This window comes from Acanthochromis polyacanthus, chromosome 17 (genome assembly GCF_021347895.1).
Source record: "Acanthochromis polyacanthus isolate Apoly-LR-REF ecotype Palm Island chromosome 17, KAUST_Apoly_ChrSc, whole genome shotgun sequence".
Classification (NCBI taxonomy): domain Eukaryota; kingdom Metazoa; phylum Chordata; class Actinopteri; family Pomacentridae; genus Acanthochromis; species Acanthochromis polyacanthus.
This window is the reverse complement of record NC_067129.1, coordinates 35932251-35949221: the sequence shown is the minus strand read 5'-3', so window position 1 is coordinate 35949221 and position 16971 is coordinate 35932251. Positions and strand designations below refer to the sequence as shown.

Below are 16971 nucleotides of genomic sequence, written 5' to 3'. Positions count from 1 at the left end.
CTTGCTGCACAACGACTGTACAACATAATGATGGCACCATTTAACAGTTCCACATAAAATACAACTTTCGTGACCAGATGTGTACATTTCAATGATCTTGAGATCACATAATTCTAACAGGGAATTGAAAACTGTCTTTTAGCCAAGTGGGTTATGATGCACCATAATGCATAAACAATAAGGGAATTATTTGAATCATTTGTCAAGCTTATTACAAAATCATTACGCAAATATTAACATTTCACCCTTTACTATGAAGCATCCTTCATCCTGTAGTTTCACACAGTGCAGTCATTACAAATGCTCTCATTGTTTCTTCTGTCTGCATGTGAAGAAAAAATTACTCTTTCCCTTTCCAAAGTCATAATGGCCTTTAGACAGACAGACGTTGCAGGAGATTAGACATTGTCTATTCTAAAGACTAAGCAAGCTAGTTGTCTCCATATTGGTCTGTAATCTAAATCTGACCTTCTTCCAACTATAATATATTCCCAAAGAAGGGAGAAAATCTTCGGAACTGATGCTGGCATTGTTTGTGTGAACTGCTGCTCTGTTGGTGTCACTTCTTCTGTTTTTGTTTACAGCCTAAGCAAACAGACAGCAAATATCTTGTCATGGACTACTGGTATAGGTTGTGAAAACTGGATTAAATGTGATGTTTATTTAGAAATATACACACTGTAAGCAAAATACAAATTAAAATAATAAAGATTCAAATTACAATCCTGAAGATTTTTATGAAATCGAATCATCTTGTTGATGCTATTTGTTGTATTTTAGCCATTTTTCAGTGATAGCAATTGACAATCTGTCATTGCATCTCCATATATCACTATAAATGGTTGTACTTATATAGTGCTTTTATCCAAAGCGCTTTACATGATGATATGTCACATTTACCCATTCACACACACATTCACACACTGATGGCGGGAGCTGCCATGCAAGGTGCTAACCACAACCCATCAGGAGCAATTAGGGGTTCGGTGTCTTGCTCAGGGACACCTCGACATGAGCACGATGGGCCGAGGATCGAACCGGCAACCCTCTAGTTACAAAACGGCCACTCTACCCACTGAGCCATACCGCCCCTATACTAACTGCGCTCCCGCCAGTTCATATGTTGAGTTTTATATTTTTCATCTTATTTACTTTATTTTATTTATGCCATATTTGGAACCTTTTCAAATGTATAGTGCTAATACAAAGGTGTGACAGAAACATCTTTTCGGTTTCTCTGTATGTCCTGGGTATATAGAGACATTGACAATAAAATTCCTTCTTATAAAATCCCTTCTTCTGTTCTATATGGTAGCTTTTATTGTCAGCACTGAAGTCTCACATTACAACGCAAGATTCCCAGGAAAACAGGCTTGAATGTAATCCAGCATTACTGTCTTGGTGTAGTTTTACTGGCTAATGGTGCTTCAGAACTTCAAGTTACTTCGACTGAAAACATGAAATACTGTTTCAAATGAAAGGTGCAGTCTGCAATTCTGAAAAAGATTGCTCATACTTAGTATTTAAATGGGTAACATGCTCCACATTCACTGTAGCTTTAGCTCCCGCTTCACTCTTTTTACTGTCTTTCCTGTTCCTTTGCAATTACTAACATGCATGGGACTTACTGAAATATTGTTGTTTGGATAAGACAAGCCACTTATATTTTTTTGCATTTACAGAATCTGGCATATGTATGAACATTAGCTAGCAAACCCGAGATTTGTCAGCAAGTGGAGCCTTAATTTGTGACCTAAAATGCCATTTTTATCAGTACCGGTAAAACCTGTGGACAACTGGAAAAATGTTATCCTTTTCTGTAAACTAAACAAAGAAATTAAACTTTTGTTCTTGTATTTTTTTTATGATTTATGACATTTTAAGTGTTACATGTGTGAAGGAGGGGCTGCACAGTGACGTAGTGGTTAGCACTTTCGCCTTGCAGCAAGAAGATCCCCGGTTCAAATCCCGAGGTGGCCCTGGGATCTTTCTGCATGGAGTTTGCATGTTCTCCCTGTGCATGCGTGGGTTTTCTCCGGGTACTCCGGCTTCCTCCCACAGTCCAAAAATATGCTGAGGTTAATCGGTTACTCTAAATTGTCCGTAGGTGTGAATGTGAGTGTGATTGTTTGTCTGTATATGTAGCCCTGCGACAGATGGCGGCCTGTCCACGGTGTCCCCTGCCTTCGCCCGAGTCAGCTGGGATAGGGTCCAGCACCAGCAACTGGTGCTGTTATCCCAAAACAACCACAGATCCAGCGATGAAACATCCATCCATTCATTATATATATACTGCTTATTCCTCATTAAGGTCGCGGAGTTGCTGGAGTCTATCCCAGCTGACTTAGGGTTAAGGCAGGGAACACCCTGGACAGATAACAGTCTAGCGTAGGGCTACACAGAGAGACAAACAAGCACACTGACATTTACACCTACGGATAATTTAGAATCACCAGTTAACCTCAGCATGTTTTTGGACTGTGGGAGGAAGCCGGAGAACCGGGAGAACACCCACACTTGCATAAGGAGAACGTGCAAACGCCACATGAAAAGATCCCAAGCCCAGGCAGGGAGGTTTTTGCAAATGCCCACTGTGCAATTTTCAGGGAGGATCTTCTAGCTGCAAGGCAGAAATGCTAAACACTAATCCACTGTGCAGCCCGGGACGAAACATGCTGTGCCATATTTTAAATTAAAAAGACACTTCACTCGATGAATGTTTTCATGTTTTCTTCTACTGATCATCCAAAAGCTGAAAAATTAAACTCACAATAACCTTTTAAAGACTCCCAACCATTGATGACCTAATTCCCAAGTTGATCTTGACCCTTATTGATCTGCTGGAGGTATAAACCAGAAGGGAAAACAAGCCTAATCCATGTGATTTATGATAGTGAGGTGTATGACAGTCGGACGAGTGGATGCAGCATAGGAGATAAAGAATACAGTCGGCCTTTCTGGCATGAGAAAAGAGCAGCACCTCAGAGGTCTTCAGCGCAAAAGCCAGTGAGGCTGACAGGCTGTTCAATAATCACAACCACAGCGCTTCACTCACTGTCTAATGAGACTAATTACATATGCCATTAAAACACACACATGCACACACACATTACTTGGCTCACAAATCCATACGTACACACACATACGTGTATGAACTCTCGCGGGAATGGTTGGCTTTGAGCCGTGTGAAATGTTTGGTTTTCTGTGTGTTTTTGTGCATCATGCGAAGTAAACAATTTGCTGCACATCCAGTTTGATTGTGAGAGGTAATAATCATCATTGTGGAGCTTGACCACAAAAACATCAGTGTGTGAACCCAGCTGACATTAAAACTTCTCGGTAAGTGTCTCATTTCTGGGTCTTGGTCATCAGCAGCCACTCGATGCACTAATTTTTATTTGACTGAATGCATGACGTTGAAAAGATGAGTACACAAAAAAGCCCATGTAGAAAACCATTTTTTTGCAAATGCCCACTGTGCTATTTTTTTTTCACATTAAACACTCAATCGGCTGCTGCAGAGGGACCTCACGGCCTTTTCGAGGGTTTCAGATCTCCACAGCGCTTCAATCAATCTCACTGCTGCCACAGCAAAATCTCAGTCTCTTCCAGCAGCATTAAAAAAATTGAAACACAATATAAGACTTAAAATGTAAATTCAGTGGGTGGAAAAAAAACACAAATGTTGTATGAATCACATTTTTAAAGTAAGTGCTTTATTTTCTGTCTTTTTAAAAAAATGTACACTACCGTTGAACAGAGAAAAAACTTATGCTTGCACAAAAATAAAAATGTGTTTTCATCGAAAAACATAAAATTGTCTGGGTTACCTCAAACTTTTCAATGGTAGTGTAAAATCCAACTTTTCCACATCCATAATGGACCTCATGCAAGAATGTTTTTATATTCTTTAAACTTTTCCTGCTTACTTTCATCAGGTTTACTTAGTGAGTGATCCAGCCATCCACACTGGAATGTGGATGGCTGATCCATTTGTTTGATCCATTAAACAAAACCTTTCTGACTGCAAAAACACTTTGTTTGAATTTCATTTCATTACAACCAGAATTTATGGACACAAACTGTTAGACTACCAGTCAAAAGTTTGGACACACCTTCATATTCAATGCTTTTTATATATTTATATTATTTTCTACATTGTAGATTAATACTGAAGATTAATGCAACATTCCATATGTATCCATCCATCCATCCATCCATCCATCCATCCTCTATACACCGCTTTATCCTCACTATGGTCGCCGGGGGTGCTGGAGCCTATCTCAGCTGACTCGGGCAGGGGACACCCTGGACAGGTCGCCAGTCTGTCGCACCTGACACCTGTGTTGTCAATTAAATGACACACCTGAGTTAATCATGTCACTCTGGTCAAATAGTTTTCAATCTTTTATAGAGGTACCATCATTTTTGTCCAGCCCTATTTCATTAGTTTGTTTTTTTAAATACTTATGTTAATCAACAATTCAAAAGTGATGGCTGATTTTGATTATTTAATTTTCAATAAATTTTTATTTATTGTTACTTTTGTGAGTTTCAAGTGATTTCAGTGAGAATTGTGGGTTTTTCCTTCTTTAACTGAGGGGTACCAAGAATTTTGTCCACGTGTGTATATAAAGAAAAACCTATTAGTGAACTGGCGAGTCATGATTTAAACTCCAAATGAATTCCCATTAAGGCACTATATGTTTTGAGTCAGTTTTACTAGGGATTTTTTTATGCCTAAATGTAATTATCTTAAGAGGAAATTCCTTAATGCAACAAGTTTCCCTGAATAATTCTTTTGTGCAGCTTCAGAATAAATCTGTCCGAGTTGTTTTTGCACGAGGGCCAGTGTGTTCAGTCTGTTGTACTTGCGTCATCAGGAGGCATTTTGGGTACCACAGTAGCTCCTGTCAACAAAATCCAAACATCTCCTCCTCCCCTAGAGTGCCTCGAAGAAGAGGCTAAACAAAAACATAATTATATCTGCGCTGCAGTTCCTGCCCTGTGGCAGATTGATAGTGAGCCAGGTTTAAAGTGCAGCGGAGGAGTTTAAAGCCGAGACACACTTCATCAAAGCTCCCAGCCTCGTCTTGTCAATACACAGACAGTCAAAAAATTTTTCCTTGTCCACAGGAGCTTTTCTGTTGATAAATCAACCTGCAGGCAGCTGCAGCCTCACACAGATCTGTCACCTTTAAAGACAATTAGTGGACAGTGATTCATGGGAGTCAACCGCATTGTGGGAACATTATAATCCTGTTGTGATTTTAAAAAAAACAAACTTCTCCCCACAGCTCCTACAGTTAAAGAGCACAGCGATACCTGCACTGCTCTGGATTAGGGCTGAACAAATTTTAAAGTCTGAAACCAGAATTTGAAGAATTGTGAATGCTGCCATTTTGAATGCACTTTATGCAGCACCACTGACTGGATTTAAACCATTGTGTCACTGGTTAAATATATTTATTGATGTCTTCTACAAGTTTTAGATTTATTATACAGTGATTCTTGAACTCACACAATTATACTGAAAATCTGCAAAAATAGAAATGTTCAGATTTTCCGCTTTCCAACAGTCCCCAAACTATGTGTGACGTAGAGTTCAGTAGGGAAAATCAACAATCTAAGCTTAAAATGATGCTATTTAACCAAAATCACTTTATTTTTAATGTCTCATTTTATAATTTGCCATAAATAAACCTTTTTCACAAGATCCTGTGAAAAAATGAATATTCTGCCCCTCAGAGAAGCCATGAGGAACAGTTATGTGACATGACGTCTTACATTAAATTGATTTTAAGAAATTATTTATTTTTTAGTCTTTATTTATACAGGTAATCTCACTGAGACACTGGGTCTCATTCTTAAGACATTTACACTGTCTTACACTGAAAGTAAAGCACAAATGTGTTATATATGTCTGTCAAAAAAAAAAATCGAAATTAGACATTTTTCCCAAGTCATTCATCCATGTTCTGAATTCTAGCTAGTTTGTTAAAATGTTTTGTTTTTTTAACTGCAATGTTCACCTGGAAATGCTGATCTTATAAATAATCAGTAAGAGTAATATTTTTTTTTAAAGTTATTTTTTTGCTGTTTTTCAATAGGTACAGTGGAGACGGACAGGAAAGGAGGGAGAAGAGTGGGGGAAAGACACGCAGCAAAGAGCCACGAGCGGGAATCGAACCCAGGCCCCTGCATCGGTGAAAGAGGAAGAAAAGTCTTCCTAAAGACAAAGAGAACATTCTCACATCGGAGGTACGACTACGCTTCAGTGAGTAGAGCTGACAACAAGGGGTGGGTTACTTATTCGACTACCTCATCCTCTGAAAAAATACATTTTAGCATTTGTGTTTTTCAAATCCCCACTTTTGTGATACTACATACACAATACTGGACATGGGGCACCTGCTTAACCCATGGAGCTACCCGGACACCCAAGTAGAACGATTTTTAATTTTAAAATGCATTAGTGCAACATGCTGACTGCAGTGTGTGTGTTTGCCACTGACCCTACGGCTTACCGGCTGCTTAAAGTTATATATATATATATATATATATATATATATATATATATATATGGTACTGGTAAGCTGTCACGTCAGATTCTGTGCTGGTCTGTGCTGTTGTCAGATTTGCTGTTTTTCATTTGAGAGAAAGCCTTTCCAAAGCAAACATATAGGGTTATCTGTGGAGAAGAAGCAACACAAATACAGCCTCAGGTGCAGTTCAGGTCTGAGATTCGGCACTACAGGGTGGATTCAGTTGGATTTGGGCTTAATTGAGTACCTCAGTTTGATTCTCAGAGGAGTTTGGGCCAATTTAACCCAAGTTAGTTTTGGGAAAAATCTGGTCTGAGACCTCAGTCTGAACCAATTTGGTTTAATCCAGATCCACTCACAAAAACCTCTCAAACTGCTCACAGACTTGTCGAGTCATCTTGTTTAATATGAAACATGTTTGATATTTACAAGTTTAAATCAGGACGATCATTAGCTGTCATCAAAGAAGAGCTGCCATAAATCAACTTAAAAACAAAACAGCACTTGACTGGGTCATTGGTCAATTTATTCCACTGCAACAGAGTCAAAGAAAAAAAAATCTTAGTCTCATAGAGAAGAAATCACATTTTTAGTTTGACAGTGAAGACACAAATCTACTTCTGAATGGCTCAATAAGGTCCATATCATTTAGAAAACGCTGAGTCCTACTTTCTAAATTCAAGGTAGCTTTCTACTGATGAAAAGGCCTCTATTTTTTATTATGTTAGAACCTCTAAGATCAAATCCCACTTAGTGTGGCATGAAACACACGTCTCACATTACTGTAGGCTGCCTTTGATCCAAACTGGAACACAGAAGCATTTTGTTTCTCTGAAAAATGAGCAAACAAAGAAGCAACTGATCATTAACACATTATTAATGTAGAAATAATAACAGCCTTGGAGCTTGCAATCGATTTTGCTCTGACATTGCCAACCAATGCTACATCTTCTGAGGGATGTTAGCTACACATATTGAGAACTTAACTCATTTTTTAGCTTGTTCAGTCATCTAGTTTGTTCTGTCTGAAGTTATTGCTCCACAGTCTCCATTTTGTTTACGTCTGCTTCCCTGTAAGGTGTTGCTCTGTTCCATGATTGCTCCCTTTGGCACCACAATCTTAAAAATATTTTTGCCATGTGTGATACATTGTTATGTCCAAATCTCGTAATATGTGCATGTCTGATAAAGAGAAAACAATACTTTTCTCCTTATGGATTTTAACCCTATGAACCCCTAAAACCCACTGGCAGGTGTGAGAGGCATTTAATCTTTAAATAATCACCAAAATTACACCATTAAGCAGAGCCACAAACCCTAAAAACTGGAGGAATCATTGCATTTTCTATTTTCCAGTGACCCTCAAACTACTCATCAGTGACATGGCTGGAAAATTAACTACATCTAAGCTTAAAAATCAGGATTTTTTTTCACAAAATTATTTTTTTTCTAAATGCATTTCAAGCTTTGCAAAAAAACCCAAAACGTGTGCATTACCCAGATTCTGTAAAAAACTATGAATGCAAAGCTCTTCTGTGCTACCATTAAGCCATTAGTAACTCAGCTGTGACGAGCAACTGTGTGTCAAAAATTCAAATACTTGTGAGCTAAACTACGTTGAACTGCAGGATGTGTTTACACAGAGCAAAGGGGACGCGTGAAAGAGAGGGGACATGTGAAAACAAATTAAAATGTAAGCAGTAAAAAATCTATACATTCTGTTTTTTCCACATTGGAAACATCTGTGGACACTTGGAAAAATGCTGCACATGTTGATTTAAGTGTATTTTTTTCAAAGAAATTCAACATTTGTTTAGTCTTTTCTCATCTTTTATGGCATTATAACTGTGTCAGACTGCACAGATGACATTTTTGAGTTCTCTCTACCTTTAACAATGGATGTGCTGTTTCCATAGAGGTGCAGGACTTTATATTGCAGTGAAAAGTGAATCCACAGTGAATAAAAATGTGACAGGAGCAGTAAAAACACCCAGACACTGTTCGGATTCAGAGGGTTAAAGTCCTGTGGTGCGAGCACGGCTTTAGAACTTGACATCACAACAAGGTTAACTACCAAAAGTCTGGCATCAGGACTAGGACAACAGCTAAACAGAGCAAGAAAATAATTCAAAAATAAAACAAGACGAGAGAAAACAAAGCTCACGGGGGAAAAAAAAAAAACTACGAAGTGGTTACCGAACAGATTGTCCTGATCCCACTTGCATCCTGGACTCTCTGACTGTACTTCAGTTTAGATCTCATAAATCACATAAATGTGAAAGAAAATCGATGACTATGTTTACCATTTCTCCTTCGGCTGTTGCTCTAATACAGAAACTCTTTAAAGTTAAAGTTAAAGGAGGCTCCAGGGGCGTAGTTTGGTAACGTTCTGCTGTAGAAAAAGAGCCAAGATAGTATTCCTGCAGGAAACGCATTTGTCAACTAATGAGATCTCCAAGATAAAAAATAGGTGGCCAAGGCATGTCATAGCATCCTCATATTCTACTAACGCCAGAGGTGTAATGACATTAATACATAAATCTATTTGAATACAAATCGAGAGAGTAACTGAAGATCCTAATGCAGTCCCTCCAGGAATTCGCGATGTTGCGATCGTGCGAATTCACGGGAAATCAACCAATCTCCGCGAATTTTGCGCGGCCTTGCAATTTTGTTCAATCACCGCAACTTTCCAGCAATTTTGGCCCGCCTCGCGTGAGTTCCACCAATCAAAGCAGTCCCCAGCACAAACCTAATGCACGTACGTCACCAAATTCACTTCCTTGTTTATGGTTTGAAGATGCAGACATGTGCGATACTAATGTCTCTCAGCGCCTGTGAATCCTTCCTCTGTTACCATATCACTCAAAAACAGACTCAGGGCTTTAAATGAAGTTTTCAGGGTCAGTCAGAAATGACACAAGGACCAAGTGATTAGACTTCGGCAGTGATACGGCTTAAAGTTTGGATCCACGGATTTGTTAAGGATTTCCCATTGAGGTAGCGGCACAGCATCTCATAGCGGCATAGGAACAACTGATTAAATTGTGGGGGTGTCTCTGAGTCCCATCAATTCCCGTCGACGGCTACATATTTAGGTCACACGATTCGGCATGTACACATGCAGAAGGAGGACTGCACTCTCTCAGTGCTGTGCTTGTTAGTTGACGTGACAAGTCGTGAGCGTGTGTGTGAACACGTGTGTGCCAGGATGTGAAATTAACTTTTTAAGCCACTAACAGATATGTCAGAATATGATTAATTCACTAGTAAATTAGCATTTTGTGCCGCAAATCTACCAACCACGTCATGTTAAACCAGTATCTGGCTGCTGCTCATGTCCCACCATGGTGTGCCAGCTTCTGTGGAAATGGGTTGGAACGCAAAATAATTAATTTCGGAATAAATATTGTCAATTACAGTGTTGAAACATGTTCTACAAGCTGCAAAAAATGCAGCTCTTTAGCAGTTGTCATTGTCTCCCGCAATTTCATCATAATAAATAAGCTTAAAACATTGCAACTTTTATCGCAATTTTTTAGAAAAGCTGCCGCAAATTCAGGCTTTTTCGGCCACAACAATCACGAAAAATGCCCGCAAAATCCTGGAAAGACTGCTAATGGTACATTTTTAATTATACAAAGTTGTATCCTGTCAACACAGATTAATCTAATTAATGTATACAGACCAAATACTAATGATGTTAACTTTTATAATAACTTATTCCTGAGAATCTCAACTTTGTTTGGTAAAAACATTATTGCTGGGGATTTCAATTGTGTCCTGGATCCAAGTAAAGATAGATCAACAGGAGTGGATAACACTCATACGAAATCCCGAAAAATACTCCACCACTTCCTAAAAGAAAGTGGATATATGGAGACATTTGAACCCATCAGCGAAAGAGCTCTCCTGTTACTCTAGTACGTATAAATGTTACTCTAGAATAGATTACTTTCTGGTGTCAGCAGAACTCCTTTCCAATATTAGAGGATGCCACTACAACAGCATAATCATCTCAGACCATGCAGCGGTCTCTATGGTTTATGTGGAGCCAAAATTGGTTCGTCAACCCCCTAAATGGGGATTTCAAACAAAATGGATGCAGGATTCAAAGTTCTTACGATTTTTAGGTGAACAAATTGACATTTATTTTGAAATGAATACATCCCAAACTTCCGCCACTATTAGGTGGGAAGCCTGTAAATCATTCATTAGGGGTCAGATTATAAGCTATACGAGCAGACGATCAAGAGAAACGCAGGCAAAATGTAGAGAGTTAGAACTCCAAATTAAGACTCTTGAAAACAGGAGTTTTCAGGAGAGACAGAGTGACAATGATGTGCACCAGCAGTTATTATTGCTAAGGACTCAATATAATGAGATAACATCTAATAAGGCTGCTGCAAACTTAATGAGACTTCACCAAAATTATTACGATCAAGGGGAAAAGCCGGGTAGGCTTCTTGCGTGGAACATTAAACAACAACAAACACAGAGGACAATTACAAGGCTAGAAGGTGTAAATGGGAACGTCATTATCGAACCATTGGAAATTAATGCTGAAATTAATGTAGAAACTTCTACGAAAATCTCTATAAATCAGAATACAATATCAATATCGATACCCAGATCAAATTCTTAGACCAACTAAATATTCCAAAGATTTTTATGGACAGTAAAAATATGTTAGACAAACAATTAAGTACAACCGAAATTTCTGAATCCATAGGTGCATTGAAAGCAGGAAAAACTGCAGGACAGGACGGCCTTCCAATTGACTTATATAAACATTTCAAAGACAAATTGATAACCCCCTTATACGAGATGTATGTAGAATCCTACTGTAATGGATACTTGCCTGACTCTATGAGGCAGTCTTTGATTATCCTACTTCCAAAACCAGGGAAACCTAGTACAAAATGTGAGAATATGTGTCCTATAAGTTTAATAAACACAGACACAAAAATCCTCAGCAAAGTTTTGGCAAAGAGATTAGAGGGACTTCTTCCAAACATTGTGGGGGATGATCAGAATGGGTTTATAAAGGGTAGACAAGGGTTTCACAACGTAAGGCGTGTTTTAAAAATTCTCTACAACCAAAAGGGAGAAAGAGATACGGCTCTCCTATCACTTGACGCTAAAAAAGCCTTTGATAGAGTTGAATGGCAATACCTTTTTGATGTCATCACCCGATTTGGATTTGGAAATTCATTTTGTAATTGGATTAAACTATTACATCTTAACCCTGTAGCGGAGGTACTAACAAATGATGTGATATCCAAACCTTTCAATATCTCAAGAGGTTGTCCACAGGGTTCGCCTCTTTCCCCACTTTTATTCCTACTAGCTATAGAACCATTAGCAATCGCAATTAGAACTAACAGGCAAATACAAGGAATTACAATTGGTAACAAAGTTCATAAAATAGCACTGTTCGCAGATGACGTAATCTTATTTTTAAAACAATTAGATGCCTCCATACCTGCATTACTAGATCTACTAGGTCTGTTTGGTGATATATCTGGATACAAACTGAACGCTTCAAAATCTTCACTTATGTTGCTTAATGAAAATGAGGGCCATAACACTAATCAACATCTATCCTCTTTTAAGCTTTCAACTGGTTTTACCTATTTGGGCATTAAACTAGTAGCTCAATTACGAAACATACCACCAATAAATTATGAGCCTGTATTAAACTCAGTATATAAATCCTTAGAAAGACGGATGTCATTACCTATATCTTTGATAGGCAGAATTAATATCTTAAAGATGAATATATTACCAAAATTCTTATATCTATTTCAAAATATCCCTTTGCCGCCACCTGATGGAATGTTTGAGAAAATAACACCACTCATCAGAAAATTTATATGGAATAAGAAACGCCCCAGAGTTCATCTATCTTTAATGTATCTACCGTTTGACGCAGGGGGTTGAAATGTCCAAACCTCTATTGGTACTACCTCGTAGCACAGCTGACCTCGTTGTGGTTTTATTTCTCTGACGTCAATATGACCCCATGGATGGACATAGAAGCACAATATGCCCAAATACCACTAAATTTATATTTATATTCAGCTGAATCAAAATACCTTAGAGAAAATACAGCTCATCCCATAATATTGAACATGGTTAATGTGTGGTGCGAGGTAAAGAGACACATGGAAATATTAAATTCCTTGTTACAATTTAGCCCAATCTGGGGTAACGTTTCATTTAAACCAGGCAAGCTGGATGCTGGGTTTAAACTGTGGGCAAAGAAAGGGTTAATTAAAATATCTGACCTGTATAAGGAAGATGTTTTAATGTCTTTTGAGGAATTGTCTCACTCATTTAATTTACCAAGGAAACACTTTTTCAAATATTTGCAATTGCGGAGCTTTATTTCTGCTATGCAAAACAAGTCATGAACAATCCCTACACTTACACCTTTGGAGGAAATTATCACTAACAACTGCATTAACAGAAGCTGGATTTCATTAATATACAACTAGCCGACATCTGGTTCTCATGAATCTTCAGGACCCAAACTTGACACATGGAGGGCAGAGTTAAGAGTGAACATTTCAAACAATGATTGGACCACAGCTTGTAAGGAGGCACAATCACAAACAGCCAATACTGATTTAAAATTACTCCAATACAATTGGTTAATGCGGACCTACATAACCCCTGTCGTGCTTCATAGATATAACAATGATATACCTGATACATGTTTCAAATGCAATGAAGCTAAGGGAACATTTATACATTGTATTTGGGAATGTGATGAGATCAAGAAATTCTGGAGGGAGGTGATAGACAAAATCTTGGTTATTCTGTCAGTAAATATTTCATTTGATCCTGTTATGACTTTTGTATCCACCAGACTTTAACCTGAGAGATAGAGAATATGCATTTATTAATTTTGCTGTACTACAGGCAAAACGGCTGATAGCTCTGAACTGGAAAAAAACTGTGGTGCCTACAATAGGAGCTTGGATCAAATGTATGGCACATTGTATGTTAATGGAAAGAATAACATATATTTTAAAAAATAAACTGGGTGTGTATGAAGGAATTTGGAAACCATTTAGTGACTTTATAAAAAAGAAAGAAATAGCAGAGCTCCTACAGTTGGAGAATTCAGGTTAATTCTGTTATTATTCTTTGTTAATATCTGTACACTCATGGTTTTTTTTTCTATTTACTTCTTGCTAAGTTACCATCATTTTGTATTTTGTATCAACAGTGTAAAAACTTTAAATACTTTTTCATTTTTAAGCTGTAAAGGTAGGAGAGAGATTGTATGTTTATGTGTTGTGGGGGAACGGGGATGCAAGTACTGTTACAGTGTCATTTATTGGATAATTACTCGTACTTGTACTTTATCTGCACTGTAATGAGTATTGCAAAATAAAATAAAAACATTGTTAAAAAAAGAAAGAAAAAGCCTTTAAATCTACGTACAATGACATGATAAATATCAATACTGATTTCACTGCTGTGCGTAAAAACCAAAACCAGGGCTCAGCTACAGTTTCCCAACACATTCAATGGCTCCTAAGACGCAGACAGCAGCATGGATGCGATAAAACAGCGGGACGCTTCATCAACTTTATGCTAAGCAAACATTACTCTCACCAACACGCTGAACAAACATTAAAAGCAGGAATGAAAGGCCAGCGTCACAATGTAACTATAATATCATGCTGCATAAAAGCGTGATGGATATGAACTAGGATGATAATGAGCGCATTAGTCTTTCTAAGCTGTTTTAAGACTTACAGGAAGCCCTCTGAGAATGTAATATACTGTACGGTAGATCAGGTAATCAGGGAAAGTGACAGATTTAGAGCAAACAGGAATTCAGTTAGACATAATGTATATTCATAATCTGCCACTCCATAGTTCAAGCTCCATAGATCATTAAAAAAAATGAAATAAATAATCACGATTTCAAACCAGGATGAGTTTCAAGCTGTGATCGGCCACATAAACACACCGGGCATGACAATGTAAGACACACACGCAGGTGTAGCAGGAGGCTTGCTTATGCTAGTAAACAGACACTGTGCTGTTTGGGGCCTCAATGGATGTCCATCCTCAGAAAAAAAGACCGTCTTTTTCCCCTCCATTTGCATTTCAGTTTCCTTTCGAGGGGCTCCATTATGGCTCTGAGTGGCTCCATTTCTTGTTCAGATTTTTCTGAACAGGGTGTCCATTAACAGAGCTGCCATGTCTCTCCTCTCGCCCAGTGTCTTTAGGGCTTCATTTTGGGTCAGGCTTGTTGTGTCCATCACTCTCCCAATAAGGGGCTTTCATATCCTGCTTGCGTCCAACTGGGGGGGGCGGGGGGGGGGGGGGGGCGGTGGGGGGGTCAGTTTCTTAAAATGGGGTTCCTCATCAGGGGCTGAAAAGAGGGAGGATTTGTGCTGAGCTAAGACTCTCCGTTCCCACTTTCCTCCATCCTCCACTCAGCTGCTACATGTACGCTCAACATCTGGCTGCTACAGTCATAGTCAGCCGACTTAGAGTCACTGCTACATGCCATGCAAAGGCCATTCAATATGTGAAATGTTTTAATTCTGTGCTTGTTTTTTTATAAATTCTAATCTCTGCAATAAGAAGAAAAGCTGCGGTAACGGCAGCTGGGTGCAGAGCCATTTGACTGCTTTATTGGTGCAATAAAAGGCCATCTAAGTGACGGCAGTTAGTTCTGGACTGGTATGACATTTTATTGAAGTTCCTATTGGTTAATAAAAACAAATCCCATTTCTTTAAGAGTTTTTTTAACTGGAATCGTAATAAAGCATGTTATCCCTGAACTCGAGTCAGTCACGGCATACAAAATAAGGGCCTTTGAAGGGAACTAAAAATGGAATTTGCAACTATATCTAAAACCTCTACAGCTAAAGAGGCTTTGACGGTTTCAATAACTAGTAAAATAACTTCCAAATTGCTGTAGTATTTTACTCTCGAAAGTAAAAGACTGCGGAAGCATTTTACAAAGCAAGTGTGACGCGTAACAGTGCAGCAGACCACCACATTTTATTAGGTTGGTCAGTGTTGGAGTTTTTTTGATTTTCAGGTCAGATGTCTGATGTGTCGCCACTAAACGTGCCTCAATGTGGACTGCAGAGGCACTACATAATAACATTTCACAGCAGTACAAATTGCAAAGAGTATTACTGCATGCGTGAGTGTCTGTGTGTGTTTGTGTCTGTGTTGGTGAGTACATGCCGGTCTCTTACCATGATGGTAGTAACTACAACAGTGCGGTTCTCCATGCCAGAAGTGTCATTTGGAAGCAGCGGAGAGTCCTGGATCAGCACCAGTTTGTCAGCGTCGTTCCAGTAGCCGATCTGCATAAAAAACAAAGTATAAGATACGACAAATTTGCAGAAACAAGCAGCATGATGCCAAATGCGTAACTCATGCATTGTCATTTTAGTGAAACTTTCTTGCTGATGCAATCCCACATGAATTGGATGTAAGTGTCGAAACAACATGGAGGAAAGCAGAGTCCGTCCTGCATCCAAGCATCCTTAGACAGCAGATTATAAACTTCTTACTTTCACGCAAAGGAAAATGAGAAGCCTGGTTTTAGGTAGACAGAGACGCTGAATTGAAATCTATGGGAGAATTCTATAACGTCAAAAGAACCTGTAGTCAATGTCTACTCAAAACATGCATTGAAGCAAGCATGGTGTTTGGAAATGTTTGGGGAAAACCTTTTGGTCAAAGACACCAAATTTTTAAAGCATTTTAATCTAAATATGACTTTTACATGTAGTTTGTATGTACTGGTTATCACTGAAATTGCAGTTGACTCAAACCATTCATTTAGATAGTGAACTGATCTTGTCAGCTTAAAATAACTGAAATAACCAAGATGGCTGCCAAGTGGTGAGACCTGAATTTAAGGACTTTGATGCAGGTTTGTTCTAGAGTCCAACAATAGTGACGTAACTATGTGATTATGAGCAGCCAAACACTTTGAGAAGATTAATTTAGGAGGGAAATGGCTGAAAAAAATCACGTTGCATCATAATTAAATGGTCTGTATTTATATAGCGCTTTACTATACTTGAAAGATACCCAAAGCGCTTTACAGAATACATCGCATTCACACACTGATGGCGGAAGCTGCCAAGCAATGCACTAACCACGACCCACCAGGAGCACCAGGTTCGGTGTCTTGCTCAGGTACACCTCGACATGAGCTCGACAGGCCAAGGATTGAATCACCAACCCTCCGGTTGCAAGACGGTCACTCTACCCACTGAGCCATGCTGCCCCTTAACCACAACTATGTCTTAATTTCACTTTTCATTGCAGAAAAGTTTAAATATTTTTGATTTTGATTGAACAAGGATGAAATATTCTTTTATTATATTTTTTTCTGGGCTTTCATTTTATATTTCCCAATCTCAGCTGT

General features: G+C 38.6%; 1 protein-coding gene across 7 annotated transcripts in view; it reads right to left on the bottom strand.

Annotated features, from left to right (window-relative positions):
• Nucleotides 1–16971, bottom strand: part of gria4b (glutamate receptor, ionotropic, AMPA 4b) — a 343099-nt gene that overhangs the window by 94320 nt on the left and 231808 nt on the right. For 6 of the 7 annotated variants that reach the window (XR_007937136.1, XM_051937658.1, XM_051937655.1 and 3 more), the window contains one exon: nt 15785–15895. Coding sequence is in view for 6 of the 7 variants with exons in the window: in XM_051937658.1 (XP_051793618.1) it covers nt 15785–15895 (111 nt within the window). In the remaining variant the exon portion in view is untranslated. Of the gene's footprint in view, nt 1–14889; nt 14944–15784; nt 15896–16971 lie in introns of those variants that run through there. The other variant, XM_051937659.1, reaches the window with a different exon arrangement.